Source organism: Passer domesticus, chromosome 3 (assembly GCF_036417665.1).
Source record: "Passer domesticus isolate bPasDom1 chromosome 3, bPasDom1.hap1, whole genome shotgun sequence".
NCBI classification, from domain to species: domain Eukaryota; kingdom Metazoa; phylum Chordata; class Aves; order Passeriformes; family Passeridae; genus Passer; species Passer domesticus.
In genome coordinates, this window is record NC_087476.1 from 22,615,807 (window position 1) to 22,642,021 (window position 26,215).

The 26,215-nt window shown below is 35.2% G+C and overlaps 1 protein-coding gene across 3 annotated transcripts in view; it reads right to left on the minus strand.

The window, feature by feature from the left end:
• CSMD1 (CUB and Sushi multiple domains 1) overlaps positions 1–26,215 on the minus strand; it is a 1,052,894-nt gene that overhangs the window by 505,280 nt on the left and 521,399 nt on the right. For all 3 annotated transcript variants that reach the window (XM_064412131.1, XM_064412130.1, XM_064412133.1), the window contains exons 4-5: positions 18,919–19,113; positions 6,906–7,113 (exon numbers count right to left, since the gene is read on the minus strand). In XM_064412131.1, coding sequence (XP_064268201.1) covers positions 6,906–7,113; positions 18,919–19,113 — 403 coding nt within the window. The remainder of the gene's footprint in view (positions 1–6,905; positions 7,114–18,918; positions 19,114–26,215) is intronic.

Here is a 26,215-nt window from a genome sequence, read left to right on the forward strand (position 1 = left end):
GTGCAGGGGTGGAAGAGACTTGAGATGTCTGGGCAGCCCCCCCCCAGGAGAGAGTGATAGAGACTGTGCTGGCAGCACAGAAGCGGGGGATGGCGGCCGAGAGAAGATGCCCGGCAGCTGTGGGAGTCCTGGGCAGACAGAGCGAAGATTTTAACCCCTTGGTAGAATAATGGAAACCTTACAAATACTGATCCTCCTGAATCAGAATGAGGAGAGAGAGATGATGGACTGACGAAATGGGCAAGTGTGAGGAAAATTGGAAGAGGTGAGAAGAATCCTAGGTGGGAAGAGATGATGGAGTGGACTTGAGCTGGACTCTTTCTTGTATGGCCATGGACAGACCCGTGTTTTTTCCTGTGACCCAGAGACTGTATTTAGGGGGAGGCAATACCTTGGAGTCAAGAGTGAAGCAGTAGCATGAATAGAGACAGCTGAGGAGGGTGTGGGATGCCCTCTGTCTCCATGGAGAGGAAGATCTCTCTTCATGAGGCCCCTCGGCCCCAGGGGGTGAAATTTGGGGGGGACTGGTGTCCCAAAGTTGAGAGGTGAAGCAGTGGCGAGAACAGAGATGGCTGAGAAGGGTGTGAGATGCCCTCTGTCCTCAGTGAAGAAGAAGATCTCTGTTCATGAGGCTCCTTGGCCCCAGGGGGTGAAATTTGGGGGGGACTGGTGCCCCAAAGTTGAGAGACTGCTGCTTTTGGAACTGGGTGGAGCGTCCTTGAACAGGGAACCCTAAAAGCAGTCCTGGCCCGTGTTCAGTGGTGAGAGCACTGGACACGGTGGGGAGAAGTCACAACGGCCGATGTTCTCTGGGCAGTGCCATGAGTGACATGGAAACACAAGAGGTTTCAATTGTGCATCCGGGGGAAGCCTATGGTGCAAGGGGGGACTCCTCTCTCCCTGATGGATTTGAGGGTGGATTATTTGAGGAGTGATGATGGACAGAAAGTTGATTATGTGAGAGATGGTGACAGGGTGGAAATCTATGGTGTTATTTCATTCTGTGGAGAAAATGGAGGGGGGAGGAGGAATGTATTTGGAAGTTTTTCATTCTTAGCTTTGTGTGTGTTCCTTTTTAGATATTGTAATTAATAAAGTGTTGTGTTTTTCCCTCCACCCCCAAGCGGGAGCCTGCTTTGTTCTGTTTCTGGGTCACATCTCACAGTAACCATTTTGGAAATATATCTTTCATGGGGGGCCCTGGCATTGTGCCAGGGTCAAACCATGACACTCCCCTTGTTGCATGCCTATCTTTTCTCACCTGATGGAGAAGGAAACAAAAAATAGTGCCTTATATTGGCACAGGTACATCCCAAGCCTTTTTCTGGTGTAGTACTTCTTTATTGAAGATGATCCATATGCAGTACATCTTTTCACAGCAAACCAATAGATGGTGCTCTTCAGCTGTCTAATTATGTAATTCTGAGCTAAACACTCAGCTCAGATGTCTGGATCTACTGCCATACGTGTCTATCAAAAAGGTGATCTAGACCACTCCATTACCTCATGCATCACTTTGCTATAGGCCTCTCACAAGGAGGGTGGTAATTAAGATAACAACAGATTTATAAACAGGACAGAAAGCATGCAAATTGAAATCCTACTACTTTGAAATATATCTGAGTGTTTGAACTGGTGTATTTAGCTAAGAAACACAAAATAGTATCCAGCTGTTATAGGAGTTATTCATTAACACAGAAGCGAGAAGTGAGTTTCAGATGACTCCAGGTACTTATGTCAAATTGTATGCCAAGATTATAGCAATTCATTAGAGCTGCTTCCAAATCACTCTCATATCCACATAAAGTTTTATGGCCTTTCACTATGATATTGAAATGATTTAGAAGGAAGTCAGAATAACCTTAAAGGTAATTTTAAATAGTATTAGGAAATTAATTTAGACTAAAAAGTATGAAGTGTAGTTCATTCTCCTGCATTGGCAAATACTGACAAAAATGTGAAGGATATTAATTTTTGGTTTAAATTGAAGCACAGTAAGAAATAATCTGTATTGTAAGGTCAAGGAGAAAAAAAATAATTTTTGAACAAAATTTATTCAAAATTATGGTTCCTGATTAAAAAATAATAATTGCAGAATTATCTTAGTGTCATAATCACCTTTCATGCACAGTATAACAGTCTAAGATAATTTGATGATTTTGTAAAAATTATGGCCAAGCAAGACTTACATGAAAAAGCCTGAGCTGGACCTACCTAGGTTCATGTGAATTACCCAGCTTTATCTAAGCTACACATAACAATAAAACACCTCAAACTTCCATCTCGAGGAGGAGACTTGGGAAAGATTAAGATATTTTCAATAGAATGCTTTCCCTAAGTAATAGATTGCTTTTTCAAAACTGTGTTCAGCTAAAGTCTGGATTTCTGAGATACTTGAGATACTTCTTAATACTATCTTTAGATCCAACTTTGATTTAAGTACCATATAACTTATACAGATGTACAAAGGAACATGATTGGAAGTATTTTAAAAGTCATAGTCAATGTTCAGATCATTTTTTAAAATGTTCTAATAATTAGCAACACAGGATCCCTTCAGACCAAAAAGATCAACAATTTGGTGGACTTGGAGATGAGCTTCACACAGAGGCAGTCTTTCTGCTATGCTCTCAAAAGTACTCTTTGCAGCATTGCAAGCAATAGCTCATCAACTCAATATAAACTTACTTCACACTTAAAATTCTTTATGTAATTGCAAACTAAGAAAATGATTCAAATTCAAAAAGATTTCTTTCACCTATAGTCTAACTGATAACATTTCTACTTAATTTACAGATTAAAAAAGCTTTTCTATGTCCTTCACATTAATTTTGCACTGATGTTCCTCTTTTAAAACCTGTTGAAACTTCTATTGATTCAAAGCAGAATTAAAAATGTGGTCACCCATAATCATACAAGATCCAGAGGTATATAACTGCCCTCTAATTTAAAAAAGCAACAAAAACCACTCAAAGCAAACCAAAAAATCCCCAAACAAACGAAACTTGAATAGCTTTAGACCTTCTAACTGTTTCATGTACATAAAATCAGGAATATCTCTTAACTCCTTTATAAACTAATTCCATTAGGATGGTCCATATAAGTGATTTTAAAAATAAGAAAAGATAAACAAATATCTTCTTTCTTATTAATGCACTGAAAAAGAAACCAACAATCAGCTATATAAAGCAGAAATTTACTGAACACCTTATAGAAGGTTTAAAAATGTGTGGCATAATACTAATATAAAAATATTAGTATTATATAGGAGAAAGATGTAGAATCCATATAATTACTATAACGTATCTTATATACATACTTTATAGATACACCAGATTACTGTCCTTCAGCATCTAGATTGCACTTGTTCTTGCATTTCAATTGCTTTACTTAAAAAACTATGTCCATCCTGTTTTTACTGCAATCATGCTGGAACTGCTTCTAACCTTGCAGATATATTTGGAGAGGGTAATCCAGACATATTGCATCATACACTAAAAACACTAAAGAATAATCAGTCTGAAATTGCTTTCTTAATTCTTGTTCTCTTTCTCACTTTTACAGTGCTCATATATGTTTCTTTTTTTACTTATTCCACAGCAATTATTCCTTTAAGGGAAAAAAACAATCCTAATTACCAGACTGTGCTAATGGAATATGTGGCTCCTAATACAGAATTAATGTCTAAAGCTGTTGACATAATGGCAGATACAATAAAAGGGAGCAATTAAAAAAAGTCACATTTTAGATGATAACACCCCTAGACCATTAGTTTTAAGTATGGAACAACTTCCATTTAAACACACAGCTGATTTTAGCATATTACAGAATGCACTACATTTAGCATGGCTCTAATGTCGCTATGGTAACTGTTCTGGCTTAAATATAGCTGAATGTGTAGCTTCATTCCAAGTTTTCCAATAATCCTTTAAACATTTCTTATGAAAGTCCCCATAGCTTCTCCAGACATTCATCAGTGATCTTGTACTAATCCTGCACTGATACCACTACTGTTCATGTATCTGCATCCATGCCATGGAGACTGGGATAAAGTGCATCCTCAGCAAGTTTGCTGATGACACCAAAATGTGTGGTGACATTGACACACCTGAGCAATAGGATGCCATCCAGAGGTACCAGGACAAGCTTGAAAAGGAGAACTGGGTCCGTTGAAAACTCATGAGGATCGAAAATGCCAAGTGTTAGTTGCTGCACCTGGGTCTGAACAGCCTCTCATATCAATCAAGGCTGGGGGATGAGCAGACTGAGAGCAACCCTGCCAAGAAGGACTTGGGAGTGCTGCTGAATGAGAGGCTGGGCATGAGCTCCCAAGTGTGGCCCTGAAAGCTAAAGGTGTTCTGGCTTGCATCAAAAACTCCATAGCCAGTGAGCAAAGGAAGGGATTCTGCCCCTCTACTCAGCTCTGGTGCGACTCCACTGGAGTGCTACATTTAGCTCTGTGTCTCAGCACAGGGAAGACATGGACCGGTTCGACCAAGCACAAAATGAAGGCTACAAAAATGAATGAAAGCTTAAATATTTCTCATATGTGAGAAAAAGCTGAGAGAGTTGTGGCTGTTCAGCCTGGAAAGAAAAGGCTCTGTAGAAATCTCATTTCAACTTTTCAGTACTTAAAAGAGGTTTATAAGAAAGAGAAGAACAGATTTTTTTTAGTACAACCTGATCTGATAGGACAAGGAGTAATGACTTTAAAGAGGGCAGATTTAGGCTACATATAAAGAAGACATTTTTTAATAGTGAGGGTAGAGAAACACTGGAAAAGGTTGCCCTGAGAGGTGCTGGATGTCTATGCCCAGAAACATTCAAGGTCAGGACTGAGCAACCTGATCTAGTTAAAGATGTCCTTGATCACAGAAGAGGGGTATTACTAGATGATCTTTTAAGTTTCCTTCCAACCCAAATTATATTATGATTCTATGACCTTAGAAACACACAATAAATCCAGGTTTTAGTGATCAGTACTAAATAACGATCTCCAGCATACCACAGAAAACAAAAAAAATGTTGAGATTAAATTCTAGGAGAAATAAAATTCTTATTATATCTCTGTTCCAATGTAAAGCTGACCACTATTACACGAGATCAATGCAGAATGTTTTCAATGCCTTCTGCTCATATTCTACTTTATCTACTACCAGAAATCAAAAGCACAAGTATGTTGTAAAGTGTCTAGTAGAGTCACTCAAACAATATCAAATGGACATTTATGTTTTGGAGCAAAATTGCATTAGTTCTTCCCCTTCAAGATTTCAGTTTCTGATCCTCAGAAGCCCTAAGAAGAAAATGTTGCATTGATGACTGTTGTGCATGTCTGTGCACGAGTGAGTGAGAGGCAAGGGAGTGTTCACACATTTTACATCAGACATGAGCACTTAATTTGATAACCAGTCTTTTACTCACTGCCATTACACTTTTGCTCACGTGGAAATGTTAGAGAGTAGTCTTGTGATGATGGTCTTAAAAAATTGAGTGCCAGACACAGCTAAAGGATAAGGGTTTTTTACCTTGGTATTTTAAAAAGGATCATTATGATGCCAAGGTGGAATGTACACACATGATAGATTGCTTATACAATTCACAGAGTTCACAAATTAGCACATCTAACAGAGATGCTCCAATGGGAGGCTTGGATGAATGGCATTCCTTCCATCCGAGGAATTTCCCCCTGGATGGGCCAAATCTTTAGTTTACAGGATATCTTCTAGAGAGTACCTTGGTTTCCTAATATAGGATTTTCCAGGTTTTCTGGCCCCCTACTACAAGGCCTTAGGATATTTGGTCTCTTGGCTTAACAAAATACTAAGGCTATGCCAAGTTATTGGACTTAAGGAATTACAAGTATGTATGCTAAGAATACTAAGGATATATAAAAGTTATATAAAAAGTATATAAAAGAAAAGGCAAAAAATTATCTTGGCGTCAGTGACACAGATCTGAATGTGTCTTTAAACCAAAATTTTTACACAGTTGCTAAGCATAGTTACCACACATTTTTATTGATAGATTTTTAAAAAGATCAGATGCTAGCTAAAACTTCACAGTTATTAATATATTGCACCATCTAGCCTGTTATGACATCAAAATAATAGTGGGATTGCTTCCTTTCTCTAGAAAGGCATTCTGAAGATAATAATCATTAGTAGTCTGTGAGAAGATCTACATTTTTCTAGGCTAAATTTTATACCAATGGTGCATATGTCACGCACAAGACATTCTCAGGGATGAAAAGGATGAAAAACCTGCATATGTAGGCTGCAAAGAAATTATAAAAAACTGTACCACAACTTAATCCATTCCCACAGGCAGAACTATCGTCTTTTACTTAGTAAAGAGAACACAGATTTAGTATTACAATTACTAATCCCTATTATTATTAAGCAAACAGTTTTAACATCAGCTAACATATGATAGTAATGCTTGCATACATGCATACATGTAGTGAGACTGAATGACAGGCTGTTTAGCATAAGATGTCATCTATTAGCTGTCTATATATTCCTGCTTTACTCAGGCTGAATTTTGTTCACTACTTTCATTGCTGAAGTACAATAGCATAATACGTCATTCAAGACACAACATCAAAAAATCTTCTTATACCAAGTTCAAATATGTAACATGAATTAAATGCTCACTGATAAGATACAGTACAAATATAACTCTGGCAGATGGAGGAAAATAAGTGGAAGGACAAAGATGTGGAAAGAAACGGAAGGAAACCATTTAGTTTTTCAGTTCTAAAAGGTGAAAGGGACCAAAAAAAGAAGGATAAAAAGCAGTCATTGCTAACAGGTAGAAAATATCTTAAATATCCTCTGATATCTTTCCAGTTAGGTACCAAAAAAAGAAAAACAGGAAGTGAGATCTTTAAAAGATCTTTGACTTACCATATTGATGGTGCTTCTGTTCCACTGATCTCTAGGAAGTCATATCCTTCCTCCAACTGGAAGTCAGTAAAGACCAAAGCAATGGTGTCTCCTGGTTCAGCCAATATGGTCCAGGTGCAATCAGCATTATTTTCATACTCAGAAGGGAAGTGTGGACTTGAAATAGTTCCACTTGTCCCACGTAGTGTCCCTCCACAAGCTCCTTCAGCTGACAAACAGAATGTCAATTACTAATGAAGCTGCACTTCAAACAAGTGAAGCACCATACCTGTTTCTGCTATAAAACCAGATCTTCTCTACTCACTGAGGACACATAAACATGCACACACAGAAACAAAATATTGTCCAGGTGAATGGAATGGAATATTGTCTGGCCTTTAAGTAGCAGAGGTTTTTGGTTTGGGTTTTCTGAATTTTTTTTTTCCTTGTTGGTGTCACTTCAGCACCAGGTCAAAGAAGAATGAAGGTTAGCAGGGACACCTATTATGAGCTGATTTGGAGAACCTGGCCCTGCAAATGTGTGCACAGAAGACTGAAAAAGAACTGGGCACAAAATCACAGGAACAGTTAGACTCTCTGTGATACAAATTTAAAAATATCAGACAAATATTTTTGTTTACTTATTTCTTATAACAAAAACAGAAACAAAACCAACCAACCAACCAAAAAAACTCGCAGGAAAAAAATTCCTCTATTTTTCACTGTCCTAAACTAGGAAGCATTAATGACATGATACTATCCTTTCCCTTTTTTTTTTTCTGAATCAGGATATTTACAGATGACAAATAAATTCAGAAGGTTTTGTTGCCAGATGGACCTTCCAAGGTTCATGCATCATCAGTTAATAATGTATATTTTTAATGAGTAACAATTTTTTTAAGTGAAGGGCATAGGAATTTTCTCCTAAATCTTAAATGTTATTTAATATTTTGCCAAAGTATTTAGCAAATGTCTTGTATTTTCCTTGCTAACCCCAGGAAAATATGCCATCCATACAATTCATTGACATAAGAAGTTAAAAATTCATCAGGTGGCTTTTGCTTTTTGATAATGTGGCAATGAAAACCAAAGAAATAGTAATTAAAAATATTTCTGCATAGGAGAAGGATCAGAAGAGAAGCATTTTATTTTTATCTCTTTTGTCATCTTTACTTACTCCTACTATCATTAGGTATTATTTGCATACTATAAGTGCACAATGAGATTCTAAAACACATAGCTTGGCAAGGTGCATAACATAAGGTACTTATAGTCTAATTAGGATAATAACTGAATAGCTAATTAAGACAACAGAAAAGTGTAGGAGTAGAGATGCTCTTCTCAATCATAATTGAAAGCCTGTCAGTGAAAGTGTGTTTTAAAGGAATATTTGAAAGAAAAAAGGATTCATGAATCAAAGGAATAAGAATACTGTGTCTGGACACTAGAAGAAGGAGTCTATTAAAAGGGGCTAAATAGCCAACAAGTGACAGAAGTAAAAGGAAGAATTTCAAAAAAAGGGAGAAACAGAATAATTTCTTTAATGTTTAAGTAATGTATAGAGCATTAATTTGACTAAAAAGAAGAGAGAAAGCTGCTGAATGGCTCAATCTTTACAGTTCTACATGTAATTAAATTTTGATGTACAGAAATGTAACATAACCTTTGCTACCAAAGCCTTATTGATTTCATTTTTTGGTGCACAAATTTTTCTGAGGAGGTCAGGTTTTTTCAATAAATTTCACATCTTACTTTCTAGACCCTGACATTTATAAGTGTTTGTTCTTTATTAAAATGAAAGAATAGAACTAGAATAGATTGACTTTCCTAAAAGATTTCTTTTTTCTTGTTGAAATCAGACCATTTCTGTGATTCCTTCCTCAATTTCTGGCGTTTTATACACTGCAGATTGAAAGGGCCATTGTGCCGCTGAGGAATGAAAGGGGGAAAGGAAATGAAAATTAAAGGACCACGGATAAAGCTGAGTATCTGAGAAAAATTTCCTGGTGCATAATACAGTCAAAGATTAAAATAATTTTAAAACTACTGTAAATCTATAATAAATCAGAAAGGAGAATTGAGTTTTGTTACTGAATAATGTCCAAAATTACTCTTTTTTTCCCAGTTTCAGTGTGTGTGTATGTGTGTGTGTGTGTGTGTGTGTGTGTGTGTGTTTTGGGGGTTTTTTGTTGTTTATGCAGTTTTGCTTTTTGTTTGCTTGTGATTTGTTTATTTTTTTAAAATAACTTTCCAGCCCTTCATTTCAGATCATCATCCAATCCTGAAAAGAAAAACAAATTAATGCCATACATCCTGTACCTGCACTTTAAAGTTTCAGTTCCTAACACATAACAGTTTCACCTCTATCCTTGAAAGCTAGCAAGCAGACTTTTCCCATGCAGGGTAAACAGCAAGATGAGCAAAATCCTAATTCACCCATATCTCTTTGGTAGTAGCTGTTGCTGTTAATTTTTTTTATGACAGCATCCATACCATCTCTCACTGTTTATATTGAATTTAAGTTACATGCTAGTGGTAAATACAATATTCCTCACTATTCCTGCTTTAGAGCCCTTGAATCATATTTGAGCTCTAAAGCTCAGAATTTTACAGCTGAAATGTGGCTTATTATTACTGGCAGCCACATATAAAAAACCAAATGTATACACTGTGCATTACGAATGAGAGCCAAAGGAACTCAGACTACCAGAGCTATCTGCCCAAAGGGATGCATAGCCTTTTAATCTATTCACAACACCATTCTGAAGAGGTTTGCAAAAAGTCAAGCTAACACAGACACAGAATGAGAACATTGGTCAGCTTGGTCAGACCGCAGAAACCTTTGGGTATTTCTTTCATCACAAGTGGCACACAGGCTAAGGCAATCACACTGCTGAATGGTGAAGCATAATTAATTGCTTAAATGAGTGCGAGCAGGCAGGATGTGACTGCACTGCTCAGAGGGTAGGACACAAACTGTCTGATCTTACACAGCTGGACCCAGAGAGAGCTGGCCTCCTTGGACTGATTGTTGGTTTTAACCATGGACTTCTCTGTGTTATGCTTTTGGGAGAGTTACTGCTCGTGAATCTTAGCACATCGCTGTGCTTGCAGTAATTTGATAGCAGATAGTGCCTGAGGCTTCATGAATTCAAACTCTATGTGATTTACAAATTGCATTTTAAAATGTGCAAGTAATTAATTCCAAACACTTATGGTTATTTTCAAGTTGTAAGCAACTGCATAAAGTGCTGTTTGTATCAGCATAAATGACTACTTGAAGTATAAAGCTACAAACATTTGGATCTCTCAGTAGTCAGGAATTAAGTGCTCTGAATTTAGAGAATATGCATCTCATATAAAGTACACATGCAAAAAACATATGGCTGGCACTACTTGACAAAAAATATGTATACTGTATAGATGTGTAGCTTAGATAAAACAGATAAACATATCCATCAAGTTTATGCATACAAAAAATGAGAAGTACCACTATGGAAGTCAATGAAAAACCTTTCATTTTTCTTCAAGCTAGAAAGAGTAATTTCACCAAAAATAATAATCTTACCATTTTAGTAATCTAATTGCATAAATGAATCTTGGTACAAGTGAGATGCACGCCTTGATGAGCAGATAGCCAAGGATGAAGTAAGAACAAAACCAAAATCTTAGAAAACTTCCTTCAAATTGGTTAGGTACCTTTTGAACATTCAATCATTTTTTACAGGACTTTTCTCTTGTCACCACACAAATGCTTTCCAGAGTGCAATGTTCTCTATTCTATGTGCCTTTTTTAATACACCACATAATAAAATGTTTAGGCAAATGAAATAGCATTTATTGCACAATAAAAACGAAACAAAACAAAGCAAAAAACCATTAATACTAACCTAACCTTTCGAAATTTATTAAGAATCTTTCAAATTAACTTAGAATTTGAATTTAAATATTTGAATTGTCTTTTCCACTTGAAGTTTATATTGAAACCTCTTCATGTGGAAAATCACATTACTACACTACTCTTTGAACATAAGTGATAAAAACATAGTGGTGATTTAAAGTACATAAAATTCATAGTAATAAAATTTTTTCTTCTTATGTCATTAGTAGTCATTTCCTTATCTATCACTAGCAATAGCATAGGTGCAATTAAAAACTTGAGTGATATTTTATGAATCATCATCAAATGACATATTGTCATTTTGAGTCACATTTTACAAGTCTTATCAATTAAAGAAAATTGCAGCCTTAGAGGGTTCTAAATGAACCATGGGCCTAAATTATTTAGCAAGCCTTATTAAAAGCTTCTCTGAAAAAAGTTCTGTCTTTATTGAGGCTGGAGAGTACATCCATGAAGAGAGATCTGGGGGTTTGGGTTGATGGCAAGGTGAACGTGAGTCAGCAGTGCCCTGGCATTTGGGAGGGCCAGCCGTGTCCTGGGAGACACCGGGCATCACCAGCTGGGCAAGAGTGACTGTCCCACTCTGCATGGCTCTGGAATGACCCCACCTCAGGTACTGTGTGCAGTTCTGGATGTCTCAGTCTATAAAGGACATCAAACTATCAGAGTGTGTGCAGAGCAGGTCTTAAGGGCAAGACTTAGGAGGAGTGGCTGAGTACCCTTGCCTTGTTCAGCCTGGAGAAGGCTGAGGAATGGCCTCATGACCCTCTGCAACTGCTCCAGGCAGGCAGCAGAGAGGGAGGTGCTGACCTCTGCCTGGTGACCATGGACAGGACACAAGGGAACAGAACGGAGCTGTGTCAGAGGAAGCTCAGGCTGGACATTAGGAAAGGCTCTTCACTGGCACACTGGATCAGGCTCCCCAGGGAAATGCTCATGACACAGGCTGGTTGGAGCTCAAGGAGTGTTGCAGTATTGCTCTTTCTTAGCCATGTGGTTTAATTTTAGGCCTTCCGGGAGTTGGAGTCAAGGATCCTTATGGCTCCCTTCTAACTTGAGACATTCTATGATTCTAAAATGTATTTAATTCTTTTTTAGATGGCATTTTTCTGTAGCTTGTTTGTGAGAAAGGAGATAATTGTACTTCATTTAAAAAAATCTTTAGAGAACGCATCTATGAAATAATGATGAATGACTACTTTCACAAACACATGCTCTGTATATTTTCAAAAAGGTTACTACGAGAAATTTGGTAATAGCTGTTTTAAATGGGACTTTAATTACCATTTTAAAATGTCTTAGTGACAAAAACATAGAAACAAGTATATAAATGAAAAGTTTAAAGTAAAATTTTAGCCTGTCATTGTCAACTGTCAAGCTGCTAAATTGCAGATTCAGAATGACCAAACACATCACAAAGTGTTACAATAATGTAGCATTATGCATTCATCTGATAGCTCATTTATCGAATTTAATTCCAACAGGCAGACAGCTCTTTAACCATCAAAATATACACCTCTACTTCCTTATCTTCTTTAATATTTTAGGTTTTTACAGACTTTGTTTTGAATAGGTAAAAGCCAACACCTCTGTTTATTTTCTGTATTATAAAAAATAGAAACTTGCTAGAAGTTGCTTGGGGTTTTTTCTATCATCACTTGAATCCAGATGTACTGCATCTCAGTTAAGTGCTCTAATCAGTGTGCCTCCCTTTCTCAATTTCTTCTCTTGCTGTTGATCAACTTCACATAAATTAAAGACTCATTAGACCATGCTTCTAAGATTAATTTTATTTCTATCTACATGGTTGTCAAAGGGCACTTCAAAATAATTTGGATTGCTCTCTAAGTAGAATTTTGGGGGGGATTGGTTAAAATTTCAGAAATTATTGTGGTGTAGCAAAACAGAATCTATTTTACATATATTAAATTATCATATTTCTAACATGAAGCTAATAGCATGTGCAAAATAGAAACACAAAAATTGTTGCAGTTTGTTTAGGGTCCCTTGGGCAACCATTTCACCTGCAGCACTACTTCGAACATTTTAACTTTGAGATTCCAGTGAGCTTGATCTAAGTAGACCTCAGTGGGGTCATCCCGCAGTTATGGGCCCTGAGACTACTGGACTCAGATGGGTAATCTTGCACTGGTTGTTTTGATTTTGTAAACATTTTGCTTTATTTAGTAACCTTTAATTATTTATTCTGTCACATCAGTTTGTTATATTATAAAAACCTATTTCTTCTCCATCCACTCTGGAAAGGCTATCTGATCTATTATTCAAGAAAGTTACATACTTCAAATAATACAGAAATAGTTATGGACTAATTATTTGCTACGCTGGCAGAAAAGTTATTTTCTGAATTGATGGTTTGTACTTGAGCTAACTTATAATCAAAACCTCAACTCTAACACATTTTTAATGCAAAATCATGGTTTTAAGAGAAGACAGTTAAATTAAAAGTTCAAAAATTAATCAGCAGTAATCTCATACTCTCTCTCCCAAAAAAATAAAATATCAGTCTTCAGGATATCTTGTAAATATTATCTTCTTTTTCAGTTAAGTATCCTAAATTGTTTTCCAGTGATTATCCTTCACTTGAGAATATGTTTTTGAAGCTGATAATGGTTCCTTAAAGTAAAAGTCTACAACAAATGAACAGTAAAGTCCTAATTTTAAAGAAAAAAAGTGAAAAGGCTGAATTCTTTGAGACCAAATTACTTATTGTTGAAAATTTCACTTTATTAAAAAAAATTAGTAAATTTAATCCATTTAGTCTCAGAACTCTATGGGCATTTATTAAATTCATCTTTTTATGACTGCCTCTGAGGTTTGATATTCATTTTAATAAATGAATCTTTCTCCCATCTTAACTTTGCTCACATTCCTTATGGTCAGGCTGAAGTTTTGTTTTCCATTATTTGGCTTTACTGCATCATCCTGGATACCTCTGCTATGTTTTCATTGTGCTGGTCATCTCATTATTTTACTTGTTCCCAGCTTCAAGGCCCCTTATTTCAAAGGCATCTTTTCACTTTTTATCAGGTCCCTCCATACCTGCTGCCACATGCTTGCACCAGAACATCTAAATGCAGATATATGTGTGTGTAAATATATATCTATACACACACACACACAGATATATAAAACTACTTGTATCTGTGTCCTTAAATCTCTTGGGTGTGATCTACTAGTCCTGCATTATCATGTAAGAAATTTCACAGTGTCTGCTTTCCTATCTGCTTTTCCTGAAACACTCTCTGACTTCTTATTTGTCTAGTTACAATAAAGGTTTTTTCCAAATTTCATCTCAATGTAAATACTGCACAAAATCAGATTATTCTGGAAGTGAATAAAATTGCTCAGGCAGGAATTTACTACATCACTGTAAAAACTACATACTATAGGGTGGATCTAAGGAAAATATTCTCATTTTATCATGTAATGTAACATCAGTAAGCAAAATTATTGGAAAATTTACTTTTTATTTAAAATTTTTATTTTTAAATTAATTTTAAAAGTAAATAATTAAAAATTAATTTAATTTTTACTTTTACTTTTATTTAAAATTTACTTTTTAAATTGCAAGCATGGATAAATATGGTATCTTTTTCTCTTCCTGAAACTTATGAAACAGTATTTGTCTGAACATCAGAGGCTGATAAGAAATTATAACAGAACTGCTTGCTACCTCTGAAGGTATGGATAACAACAAAATCAATTTCTCTTTGCTATTTTTTTCAAAAACATCAGCTCTGCATCTCTCTATTTAGTTTATTTTAATCTAAGTGAATGACAGACTCTTTTTCCTTTCATCCTTTATCAAGGAATACCTTTTTCAATTTTAGATATACATAAATATGTGTGTGTCTGTATATGTAAAAATATATATTTTAACCACAGTATTTCTCCAACAATAGTTCTTAAATCTGAAACCCAATTAATTATTACTTGTTCCTTTTGGACTTTTATGAAATAGGATATTTTTTACTTTATTGTCCTCTTTATTTTCCCTCCAATAGATGGATGTGTTTTTAATGATAATATATTACACGTTCTTTCCTTCACAGCTATTTTTATTGTGAGAAAAAGCTTACCATTGTAATATCACTAATCCAATTTGTATTCCTAATGTTAGCTTCATAAAAATCTTGACTCATACAGCTATAATCAACTAGGGATTCTCAAAATTACTGAGAATTGAGAACCTAATTATATAAAGTTCATTTAGAAGTAGTCACATATCATAAATCAGCTATTAGTGGAACTACTGAAGAGAATGAAATTAACTTTCAAAATGTTTCAGATTTGTACTGCACAGTATTTCAACCTCAAGACAAAGAAGGCAAATGTTTTGGTGACACTATTATGGTACTGAGATTGAGACAACAAAGAACTTTTCAATTCTCAGGAAAAAAGCCATATTAGCAGGATACAGGTTGGCCATTGATTCTCTCAGAATACTTTTGTAAGTATACAAAAGTATAATTTGTAAGTGTATTTGTATATACCTAGACAATGTTTTTGCAGAAACTTATGGTAAACTCCCCGGATTTCTTATAATAGTTGAAAAGTCCGCAGTTGCTTTTATTTGTCTTATGAAAACACAGGACTAGGTTTTAATAATTGCCTCAACTTTTACGATTTACATTTGAACTTTTTTCTGGGGATTTTTTCCTATTTGGGGGATCCAGGATTTTTTATTGAAACAAAACAAAACAAAACAAAACAAAAAAAAAAAAAAAAAAAGGAAAAAAAAAGAAAAAACAACCGTCTTGACAGTAAAATTATCTAAACTTTCTAAAAATTGTGTTGACTCATTTGATTTCTCTTCAGAGTTCATTCAAAGCCATCAATGAGCCTTCAGCACAGTCCAGCTCCACTACTCTCATTATTACTGTACCTTAAAAGGAGAATTTCTGAAACTGAGCAGCAGCCAGAGAAACAAAATGGCAAAGACAAGAATCAATGCTGTCTACATATAAAATATGTATAAATTATGGGACACCAGCTTCTTAATGTTTCTGGAATTATTATGCAACGAAACTGCAGAAAGTAGTATTTTTTCAGTATCAGCAAAACTAGGGAAACATACCACAGAGAACAAGGCTGTTATGATTTTTTAGTAAGCCTCAGACCTTTATTAACTCTGTTATGTTATCTTGAATGTGTGCCATGAAATTAGTTTATGATGACAAGAAAGAAGAATACCATCTGGAAATAGAACTGTAACAAAAGATGCTTTCATGGAAAAGATCAAGGTTCTTAGAGAAACAATAGGGGAACATGTCTTGCTTGAAGTCATAGTGAATGCAAAGGGCTACCTCATGGCATATGCTCCAGACTGATAAAATGAAATAAAATAAGAAATGTCTAAAAGCTCTTATCAAATCCACATTCTACATGATTTCTAAATATTCACTGAGGCAATGGCTTAGCGCACATAAGTCATTAACTGTTAAATAACTTCTTTGTTATGATCCTCATTTATTCTCAGAATGTGCACAGAATTCTTTGGATTTCATGTAAGGTCTGCAGGAGGTTTAGGACCACACCTGATTTTTTACTTAGAGGTTAAATTCACAGAGTTACAAATTATGGACAGAATTTGAGTCTTGTGAAAGATATTTGTATGCAGGCAAACTGTGCCAAAACAGACAGTATCTGCAGAAATTTTAGAAATATTTAGTAGACACTGATGATTCCATGAACTTATGTATATTTTTCTGACACCTGTTTACTACCTCTTACTAAAAGGACAAAAATAGACCTGGCCAAAATATTTTTTTGGGTTTTTTGATTATTAAGGCTTGATTTTTTTTTTTTTTTTTTTTTTTTTGGAGCACAGAAAAATACAAAATATTTTCTTCTGTGAGGAATTACGATATAAGAGCCCTCAGTCATGAGTAACGATTATGGGATAAAAGAACTTCCCTTTGTTGCTCATACACATGGGTACCAAAAATGCTGCCAAGGGAGTGGCAGGAGTAGCAGTAAAGGGTGCCCACAGGGCATGAGAACAGGCTGAAGAACACAGGAGACCAGAGGAGTTCTCCTTAACACAAGGGTAAAAGCTCAGGCAGGAGTATCAAATTCCAGCAGAACAGCACTTTACTAAGGAGCTGGTGCTGGGCAGCAGGGCCTTGACATCTTTGATCACAAGGTCCCTTTCAAGGAATGAGGACATGAGAGGAGACATAGGATCTGCCTGGCTGAACAGGGCAAGAGTTCTGCTGACCTAGTGAAGACAGCTCTAAGTTTGTCATGGACAAACACCAAAACCTAAAAGCAAATGGGAGAACAAGCCCAGGGGAGAAGACATAGGGACAAGGCAATGAATGTTTCTCTCTCTCCCTCTCACAAAACAACATGAAGCCATCTGAAGTGCCTGTATGCAAAAATGTGCTCCATGGGATGCACACTGGATAAACTGAGAGTGCATATACACTCACAGAACTGTGGTAGGACAGTTCACCTGAATGGAGGGCTCCAATGGATAGATATAGACTCTTAGGAAATGCAGGAAAGAAAGGAGAGTCTGCACCTTATACAAAGTAGGATCTTGAATTAACAGAGCTCTCTCTGCTGCACTATAGGCTATAAGTTCTTGAGCTCCTGTGGGCTAGAATGAGAAGAGAAAGTCAAGAGAGAGGTCACTATTGTGAATATCTGCTACAGGCCATCTGACTGAGCAGTGATCAAAACTATTAAAGTACTGGAAGTTTCCCAAACACAAGGTCTAGTTATCATCAGAGACTTTAACCACCCCAGCATCTCTGGGGATGGCAGTACAGCAGAGGGCAAGCAATGCACTAGATACCTGATATCACATATTTTAATGTAGGTACTGGATGGGCCAACCTGATGTATGAGCAAAAAGCATTCAGATAAGCCATATTTTTCAGCAGCTGTGGTTACAATAACCATCACCTGAATATCTTGAGGGAAGTGAAAAAGGTGATTTATAAAGTCAACACCTTGCACTTCAACAGAGCAGACTTTTACTTATTTGTGAAGTGATAAACAGGATGTCATGGGCTGATGTCTTGAAGGGCAGAACTGCCATTCAGACAGACTTTAATGGCAGGATTTAATATGCTGGAAGAAAACAGAAATCTTATGAAATTCCAAAATAGAAATGCAAAGTCTTATACCTGGACCAAGACTATTCCACGCAAAAATTATTTGCTAGGTAGCAGCTCTGACAAAAAGACTAAAAGTCCTGGTGAAAGACAACCTGAGTGTATGGTGGACCTCTGCAGTATTGAAACCTTACCTTGTATGGGGTGAATGAGCAATAGCACAGTCAGCAGCTAAAGAGAGAGAGCTCATCTGCTTGACACTCAGGAGGCCACATCTAGAATGCTCTGTCCAACCCAGGGTCCTTCAGCACAAAAGACACTGACATTGACAGACTAGGACAAGCCCAGAGAATGGCCAGTAAAACTTCTAGATTCTAAAGAACACATTGTATGAGACAAGAGGATGAAGGAAAAGGATTTTTCAGACTGGACAAGTGGAAGGTATGTGAAAATCTAACAGCCCTGTTTAGTTTGGGAAAGAGCCAGAATGGAAATAGAATCTTTTCATAGATCCACAACAGGAGAAGAGGAAGTAGACATAATCTGTAAAATTCTAATTTAAATTGGATGTGAGAATGAGGGCAGCTGGGAACCATAACAGGTTTCAAGGGAGACTTTAGAATCTTCATCCATGGAGATATTAAGTATTCAACTAGGCAAAGCCCTGAGCAATCTGACACAACTTTGAAGTTATCCATGTTCTGAGCAGGAATAAGACTTAAAGGGACTTGAACACCCTTCAAAGTGACTGGACCACCCTTCAATATTTACATCACTGAAGCTTTTTTTCCTGGTTAGGTCCTGTCATGAAATTGATATAGCTATGCTCCACGTAAACAGAAAGAAAAAAAGATGAGTAGATAATATCAATCTCTGAATGCAAACTCTGGGGTGTCACTGCTTGAGTTATTATAGTTTTAAGTGGTGTTAATTTTTAGACGGCACATTAGTACACTTTAATTTAGAGGGGGAAAAAAAACCACCTCAAAATAAATTTATTTAATCTGCTGTTTGTATTTAAAAGATATTTCATGTCTTTTTTTTTTACCTCTGCAAAAAGGAACTGGAAAATCCCACGATGCACCATTCCCAGGACTCACAATACATGTCAACATGGCATGGCCTTCAAGGATATAACCAGCTATACAGCTATATCGGATTTTATCTCCAATGTTGAATCTGGTTCCGTGAAGTACACCTTTAGGTATTTCTCCTGGGTTGCCACATGTATGACTAGGTAATACTGTCAAAAGAAAGAATGAAATACACTACAGTTAAAATTTGCAGAATGAAATAATAATACTTGTCCAACAATTACACTTAATGATTTGGCTTTGGTTTTGCTTCCTTTTTTTTGATTTTTTGATGATTCCTTATACAAATAAGGTGAAATTACGTTGTGAAATATACTTGTGCAAAACATTTAAAATTTAAGCTTTTAATAGATGTCATCATTTTCAAAGCTAATTTCAAACTCAATTCTTGGTTTAACAGTCCCTCAATGAAGTTCTTTACAGATCTATTTTCAAGAAAAGTATCCTACATATCCTGACAATTTTCTTTGAATGGAGTGAAAGAACTTTTTATTTAATTCTACCTTAAAAATGTTGCAGATATTCATACAACATAATTTTAGGTGGAGACAGTAAAAAGCCCTTCATGTACAGTTTTCATTTAGGTATTGAAAGAGCAATTTAAAATAATCCAATAATTAATTGTTCTCTGATAATAAATTAAAGCCCCAAGTATAGGAAAAAAGTTTGATTTTATTGTTAGTTTCATATTAGTTCAGGTTCTAGAAAACAAGTCAGTATTTGTTAAAAGAATCAGAAAATATCAAGGGAACTAAGCAGTGACATTGGGAAATTATGAATGGACACATTTTTTTTATTGCAGAAACTTACTACCACTTATAATTATTAGTTATTTGAAAGACGTCTGAACAAATTATCATCTTAAAGATGATACTCCTCCACCTACAAAAAACCAAAAATGTGTGCAGGGGAGAAGGAAAATTCAATTGGTTTTGTTCTCAAACTTCTTTGAAAGTTCTCGATGGCACACTGTTCCTTTCACTAAAGCAGTAAAAATTAAGTAAAAGGAAATTCTTTAGTTTCCTTTAGCAGAGAACAAATAAGTGCAGGGAATTAAAATGCATCATGAACAGAGCACAGAAGAGAAACATGTGCATCAAAGAAATGGTGGTCTGAAAAGCTCACATATAATTCAGGTATCATTTCAGAAGCCACATCTGGTCAATGAACAAATTCTTTCACCCCATAGTTCCTCTTTTTCCTTACTCTACGCATCTTCAGAATAAACATAACCACGCCAACCTCTAACCTGCATGTTGAGAAGGTTAATTACTCAATACAAGCATATCCTCAGAATGGTTCAAAGTGTTATATCAATATATCAATATTAATTATGCCCCATTATACCATGTAAGTTCAATTAGTGAATGCACGCCCTTAATTCATTACTCAATTAGTCACAGTAGTGTTTAAATGATAGTAATTACACTTAATTTACAAACCAAGTTATATAAAAAAAATTGAAAAGGTCAAGAAACATAACGATAAGAACATTAGAAGAGAGAACACTTTCACTTCAAACATGATTTCATTATAAAAATAGCAAAATATTCTATAAATATTGGTGAAACAAAAATCACCTAAGACTCTAATGAATGATGAGTTAGACATGTATTCTACACATTCGAGATCAAAGAGCTAACATTTCTTGAATTAAGGAGCTAATTAAAGTTGTTTGTAAATAGCTATCAAAGGTAGAAGCAAACATTATGATATCTGATTTAATTTGTACTCTTTCAGAAGATTTAACAAAATATATAATTTCTTTGGATGTGCTCACTCATATTGGTAAAAAAAATCACTGCTTGATTTATATATGTGAGGAAGATTACATATAAAATAAAATGCTTACATATAAAATAGATATCAGAATAATTAGAATAAAGATACTGATTTGTATTCCAAAAAGCTGAAAACTATTATCTACTACAAGACACAGTATATATTGCTATATGTTATTACATATTTTAGCACTACAGAAAATGCTACCTCTCTCTTTTCAAACTTGCCCCTTTTGGCTGCCTTAGTCATGATAGGTTAACACAGGAATTTGTTCAGTATAAGTCAAAAAATAAAAATTTGTTACCTCCTTTGATACAGTAGAATACTTTGATTTGAGACAAAATAAATTTATGTTATTTTCTAATCAAATCATTTTTACAAAGAGCTGTAAATTGAAGTAGTTTCATGAAAAGATCTGATGCATGCAGCAAAAAAATTATGCAATCCAAAAGCCAGCTTTTATTTTTATGAGAGGGTGTTCTATGAGAAAAATAAAAAATTCATTATTCAAAGCTACTATGAATTCTGATAAACTGCATTCCCAAGGAAACACATCACAGAAAATCTACATCTGCCATATAAATAACAACTGTCACTGGCTAACTGTTGAAACTATATTGCAGCAAGTCAGTCTAGTATCTCTGTAAAGTCTTCTAGGATATGTTTACCTACATCTTCTTACCACTACCTCTGTCAAGAACTTCAGAGAAAATGGTACTTGGCATCCTGAAATTGGCATGCACTTTACCACAACCTCCTAAAACCCAGTAAAAAATGAGTGATCTGAGAATGACAGCCATACTCAATAATACATGTAATAGTTCACAGGACTTCACCACTTTTCTAGATCAAGTATTCAACTACATTATTTATGTGCTTTTCTAAAACTTTGACTGAAGTATATTGAGATAGACACAGAGTTTCATCTGTGCAGGCTTTACTGTTTCTAGTCTAGACCTAAGATGAATTAGCCTTTGAAGGTTCCTAACACTGAACAAAATAGTTTAATCTTTGGATTCTGAGGATTCTAGTCAACCAAAGCTGTCATATGCATCCATCAAACTTTAAATCCAAATTTTCAGTAAAAGAGCCATATCTGTCTGTAGTTACTGAGGTCTACTGTCAATAAGATAGCAGTCAAGGCTCTTGATTAATTAAATAATTTGATGTTCACTGTGTATTGAGAACTAATATAAACTATACTACGCTGAAGCACTTAAGATAATGGATTTTTTATATAGAACTAACATTAGAGTGCTTTCACCATGCTTCATATCCTTTTTTTTTTCACCCAAGTCCTTTCCAATGTTGAAATAAATAAAAAAAAAGTAATAACATTGTTTGAAGAAGAATCGGTGTAGTCTTAGTATTTAGTGTTAGCAAAAATATGCAAAGTGGGATAACCAAGGATGTCTTTCTCCAATTTCTTCGTCAAGTAGAATGTCTATCTTCACCATTCTGACAGACATAAAAACCTGTATAGGCTTCACTTCCTAGCACAGATCAATCTGTAGCACTGCTCATTAATTAAGATTTATTCATTAAATTGAGCTAAGAGGTATGCCTTTCTCATATATTACCTTTATCTTCCTGGACAGAAGAAATTTTTAACAAATGTGCATAATCAAAATCCATAATGCAAATAATTAATGATTTAAAAAGCTAAATCTTGTACTTCCTATTCAAACTAACTGTTCATGCTACATTTGATTTTTTTTCAGAAAAGCATTCAAACCATTACAATTTATATGCTAAAATGTAATGCTAATATTTATTATGAGACAGATAGCAGGACTGTAAAAAATAGTAGAAAAATGACAGCTTGGTGATATCTGAATTTTCAATTAAATCATATTCAATAAATTCATATTAAGTGGTGTGTATCAGATTATTTATATAGCCTTTTCAAGTCCCTTTCTAAGGTTAAAATCTATATTTATTTGCAACACATTCCACTTGAAAGAATATTGACAGCACCTTAAACATAGCAATCCTTTGCTTTCACTTATGAAGACTTTCCTTTTTTTTTTTTTTATATATATTAGATCATCATCTACCGCTTTCTGATTTATCATAACATTGAAACTACCTAAAATTAAACAACAGTGGTTAACAATGAATAAAAACCCAAAAATATAAGTGGTAGCTGTCACTGGAATTAATAAACTTTTGAACTCTCCAGAGTTTTCTTACTATGGTCTCCACACTAAAATGCAAGAGTCTTTAAATATGCAATAAGAAATGCCTAAAGTTTTTCATGTGTTCACTTCAAGTAGTGCCACTGCCACTTCCACTTCATGGCATCATAATACTGGCAATGTAATGTCTTGATTTGGTAAGATCTTTTTTTCTATTTTGCTTTAAGAAGTTGACTTAAAAAAAGATATTTTCTGATAAATCTTGAAGCATTCGAGATCTCTGGCAGCCCAACTCCTATTAATTGTTACATGAATAGGACATCTGGATTTGGAACCAGTTATAAAAATATGAAAATTAACTTCCCAATCTGAAGTTAGTATTCAGAGGCTCAATCTGACAATAATTTTCAGGAGAAATAACAGATTTATTTTTCTCTCAGATGTCACAATCATCAACTAGATTGCAAAGATCGCCTAGAGGCCTTAGCAGCAAAAAGCTCAAACTGCTTGTGTCAGTTAAAATTATGTCAGTTTCACCCTTCCGTGAACCAGTTGCTCAGCTTATATAGGCCACACACAGTAGCTGGAACTTGACAGCAGCAATTCAGAAATCAGCTTAATGCCAATTAGGAAAAATAGGAAGGGGAAAGAAGAAAGGAAAGGAACTAAGTAAATGTTTTTCCTCCATTTATTTCAATATCTTTACATGACTTTCCAAGAATATATTATATTTGTTATTTTTCCTGTTGTTACTGAAACAGCTGGAAAAGTTCTCCATGGTGCGCTTAAGTTTTGCCAAGTGTAAACTTGCTGACTTTTTGCTGTTCCGTAGTATCTCTACTACAGCCCTCTGAGTATTTTCTAACATGACCTTAAATTGGTGGCCACAGGTAAAACCACACACAAAGGAAAAAGCATAAGTTAGGAGGAAATAGGATAGTCCTTTGATACCAATGACTGCTTTGGAATTACAACACTGGGAGGGACTTCAGAAGCTGTGTGGAGAAAATCAGGTTTCCAGAAAATTTCAGGTCATATGTCAAGATGTTCAAAAGGTGTGAGGCACAGCCCATGATACCCTGTCACCATGACTACAGTAGAAGTTGCATTTTACCATTTCATGCATAAATAGAAGACAAACATTCAACTGTATTTGCAGCTACGGAACAAGAAAACAGCTTTTGAGGAAGGTAATTACTACACTCATAAAAACAGAACACAATAAGCTCACAAATAGGAGATAAAAAAATCCTAAATTTTCTTACAAGAATGTCATTGAAACTGAAGTCTTTACTCAGAAAACTGGGTATTTTTCCAAGTTTTAACTTTCAGCTCAACATTAGACTGGAAGAGCTAACACAGAGTTCCTAATGGTCAATCATGCACAGAATTTTCACCTTTATTCACTCCAAAAGGAAATGAGGAAATTTTTCTCAACTCCAGAGTTACAAATAATCACAATCTGAATCTACTGCTAGAAGGGTAGTTCCAAATTGTTTGTGATTTGCACATGTGCACACACATGCACCCACAGAGACACAACTAACCTGTGAAAGCTTTAGTCTGCAAGTTACCTAACATCAAATTTACATCCTTGTAAAAAATTATTTCATTAAAAATTAATGGATTTCACTAGGTTTTCTCTAGGGTGAGGATGAGTTCACTCATAAAACCAAAAATATATGAAGTGCAAGTTCATGGAATACCTGATAATTAAGCCATATTTACACTACAAGGTGTCAAGCGCAATGTTCAAGGGTCTACATGGCACAGATACTTATCTATTGCAACATTCAACATGGTCCTCTATTTATCTGCTGGCAACGTTTTTGTTCAGACTGTCTTTGTTGGGCCTAATTGCAATTTTTTTCATAAAATAATCCAAACAAACAAAAACCCACCCAGACTTATTGGCTGACAGAAATAAAACTGTTGTGTTTATTTCTATCTTATTTTTATACAATCCCAAAATCAGAAGAAATTTCTTTTCTGTTACATGCTAATTTCTGTATTTGTGCACACATGAACCATTGCAATATTTGCTAGATAAAATGCTTAAATTGTATCACTTTTGAAAGATAGAGCTTTCTTGTTTTACAAGCATTTACCCAATGATGTCTGTCCATCTCTAAGGATGTGCAAAATTGTACTGGATTGAAAGCTATGAAAATCATTTAGGAGTATACAGCACCTTTAAAACTTTAATACATCTTTCGCATTAAGATTGATATTTTAATTTTCTTTTGCAGGTAATAACCAAAGATTGATGGATTTTATTTTTAGTCTGTTCACTTTTATTATGTAATAAATGTCTTGCTGTTGGTTATAAGATCATAAAAGTCAATATCCTACAAACAATGCCAGAAAACTCTCAAGTGCAAAGGCAATCTGAAGTTAGAGATAAAACTTTCTATTTCCTCATAATTATTTTACTTCAGATGTACTGCACACTTTCCTAGGTGAACTGAGATCAGCAAGAAATATTATGAGTTTTTAGATCTCTCTTGACAGAGGAGAACAAGTGGAGCATGACAGTCCAGACCAAGGCTATAAAAGTATTTGAGGCTGTGCAAAATTTATAAACAGAAACTTTGCCAGCAATCAGAAATTGAAAGTAATTAGTAATTTTCTTAAAAATATCAAAATAACACCCTTCCATCACCTCTACAATGTTCAGTGCATTCTATGGTCTCTCTTCCAGTTTGTCACTACAATCATCAGAAGTATGCAGTGTCTGCTCTTTGCATTTTGAGAAAGACCTTCTAGCAAAGAAGGTCTCAACAATCCTTCCACATCATTAAGCTTCCAAACTTAACAGCAAAAACATAATTGGAAGATAAGCTCTAGTTCATCACATCATGTATGATAACAAATTAATCCAATAAAACATCTATTTTTAACCTGACCACTTTTGAGAATTTCCATTAGTCAAAAGACCCACATTCATACAAAAATAGTCCATCCTGTCCTTGAAAACCCTGGGGACATGAGGGTAAAAACAACAATATCTCTGTGTGTTAAAAGAGATACTTATCAAGCAAAAGGATAAGTACAAGAAACTGTTATGACCTTACGCGAAGACGTGCATACAAATCTGATTACCCATGTTCAAATTAGAGTAATTGAACATAAAGCAAATGCAGAGCAAGACTCCCAATGTGATCAGGATCTGGAGAGTATTTAAAAGGACACTGGAAGGTTTTTATACAATCTGAGAAATGAAGATTAAAATGCAGCAACTATGAAGACATTGGAAGACAAACACCAGGTAACAAGGAGGTTGAAAATGAGATGCATTCTTACTGGAAAAATAAACTATTGGGTAGTTTAC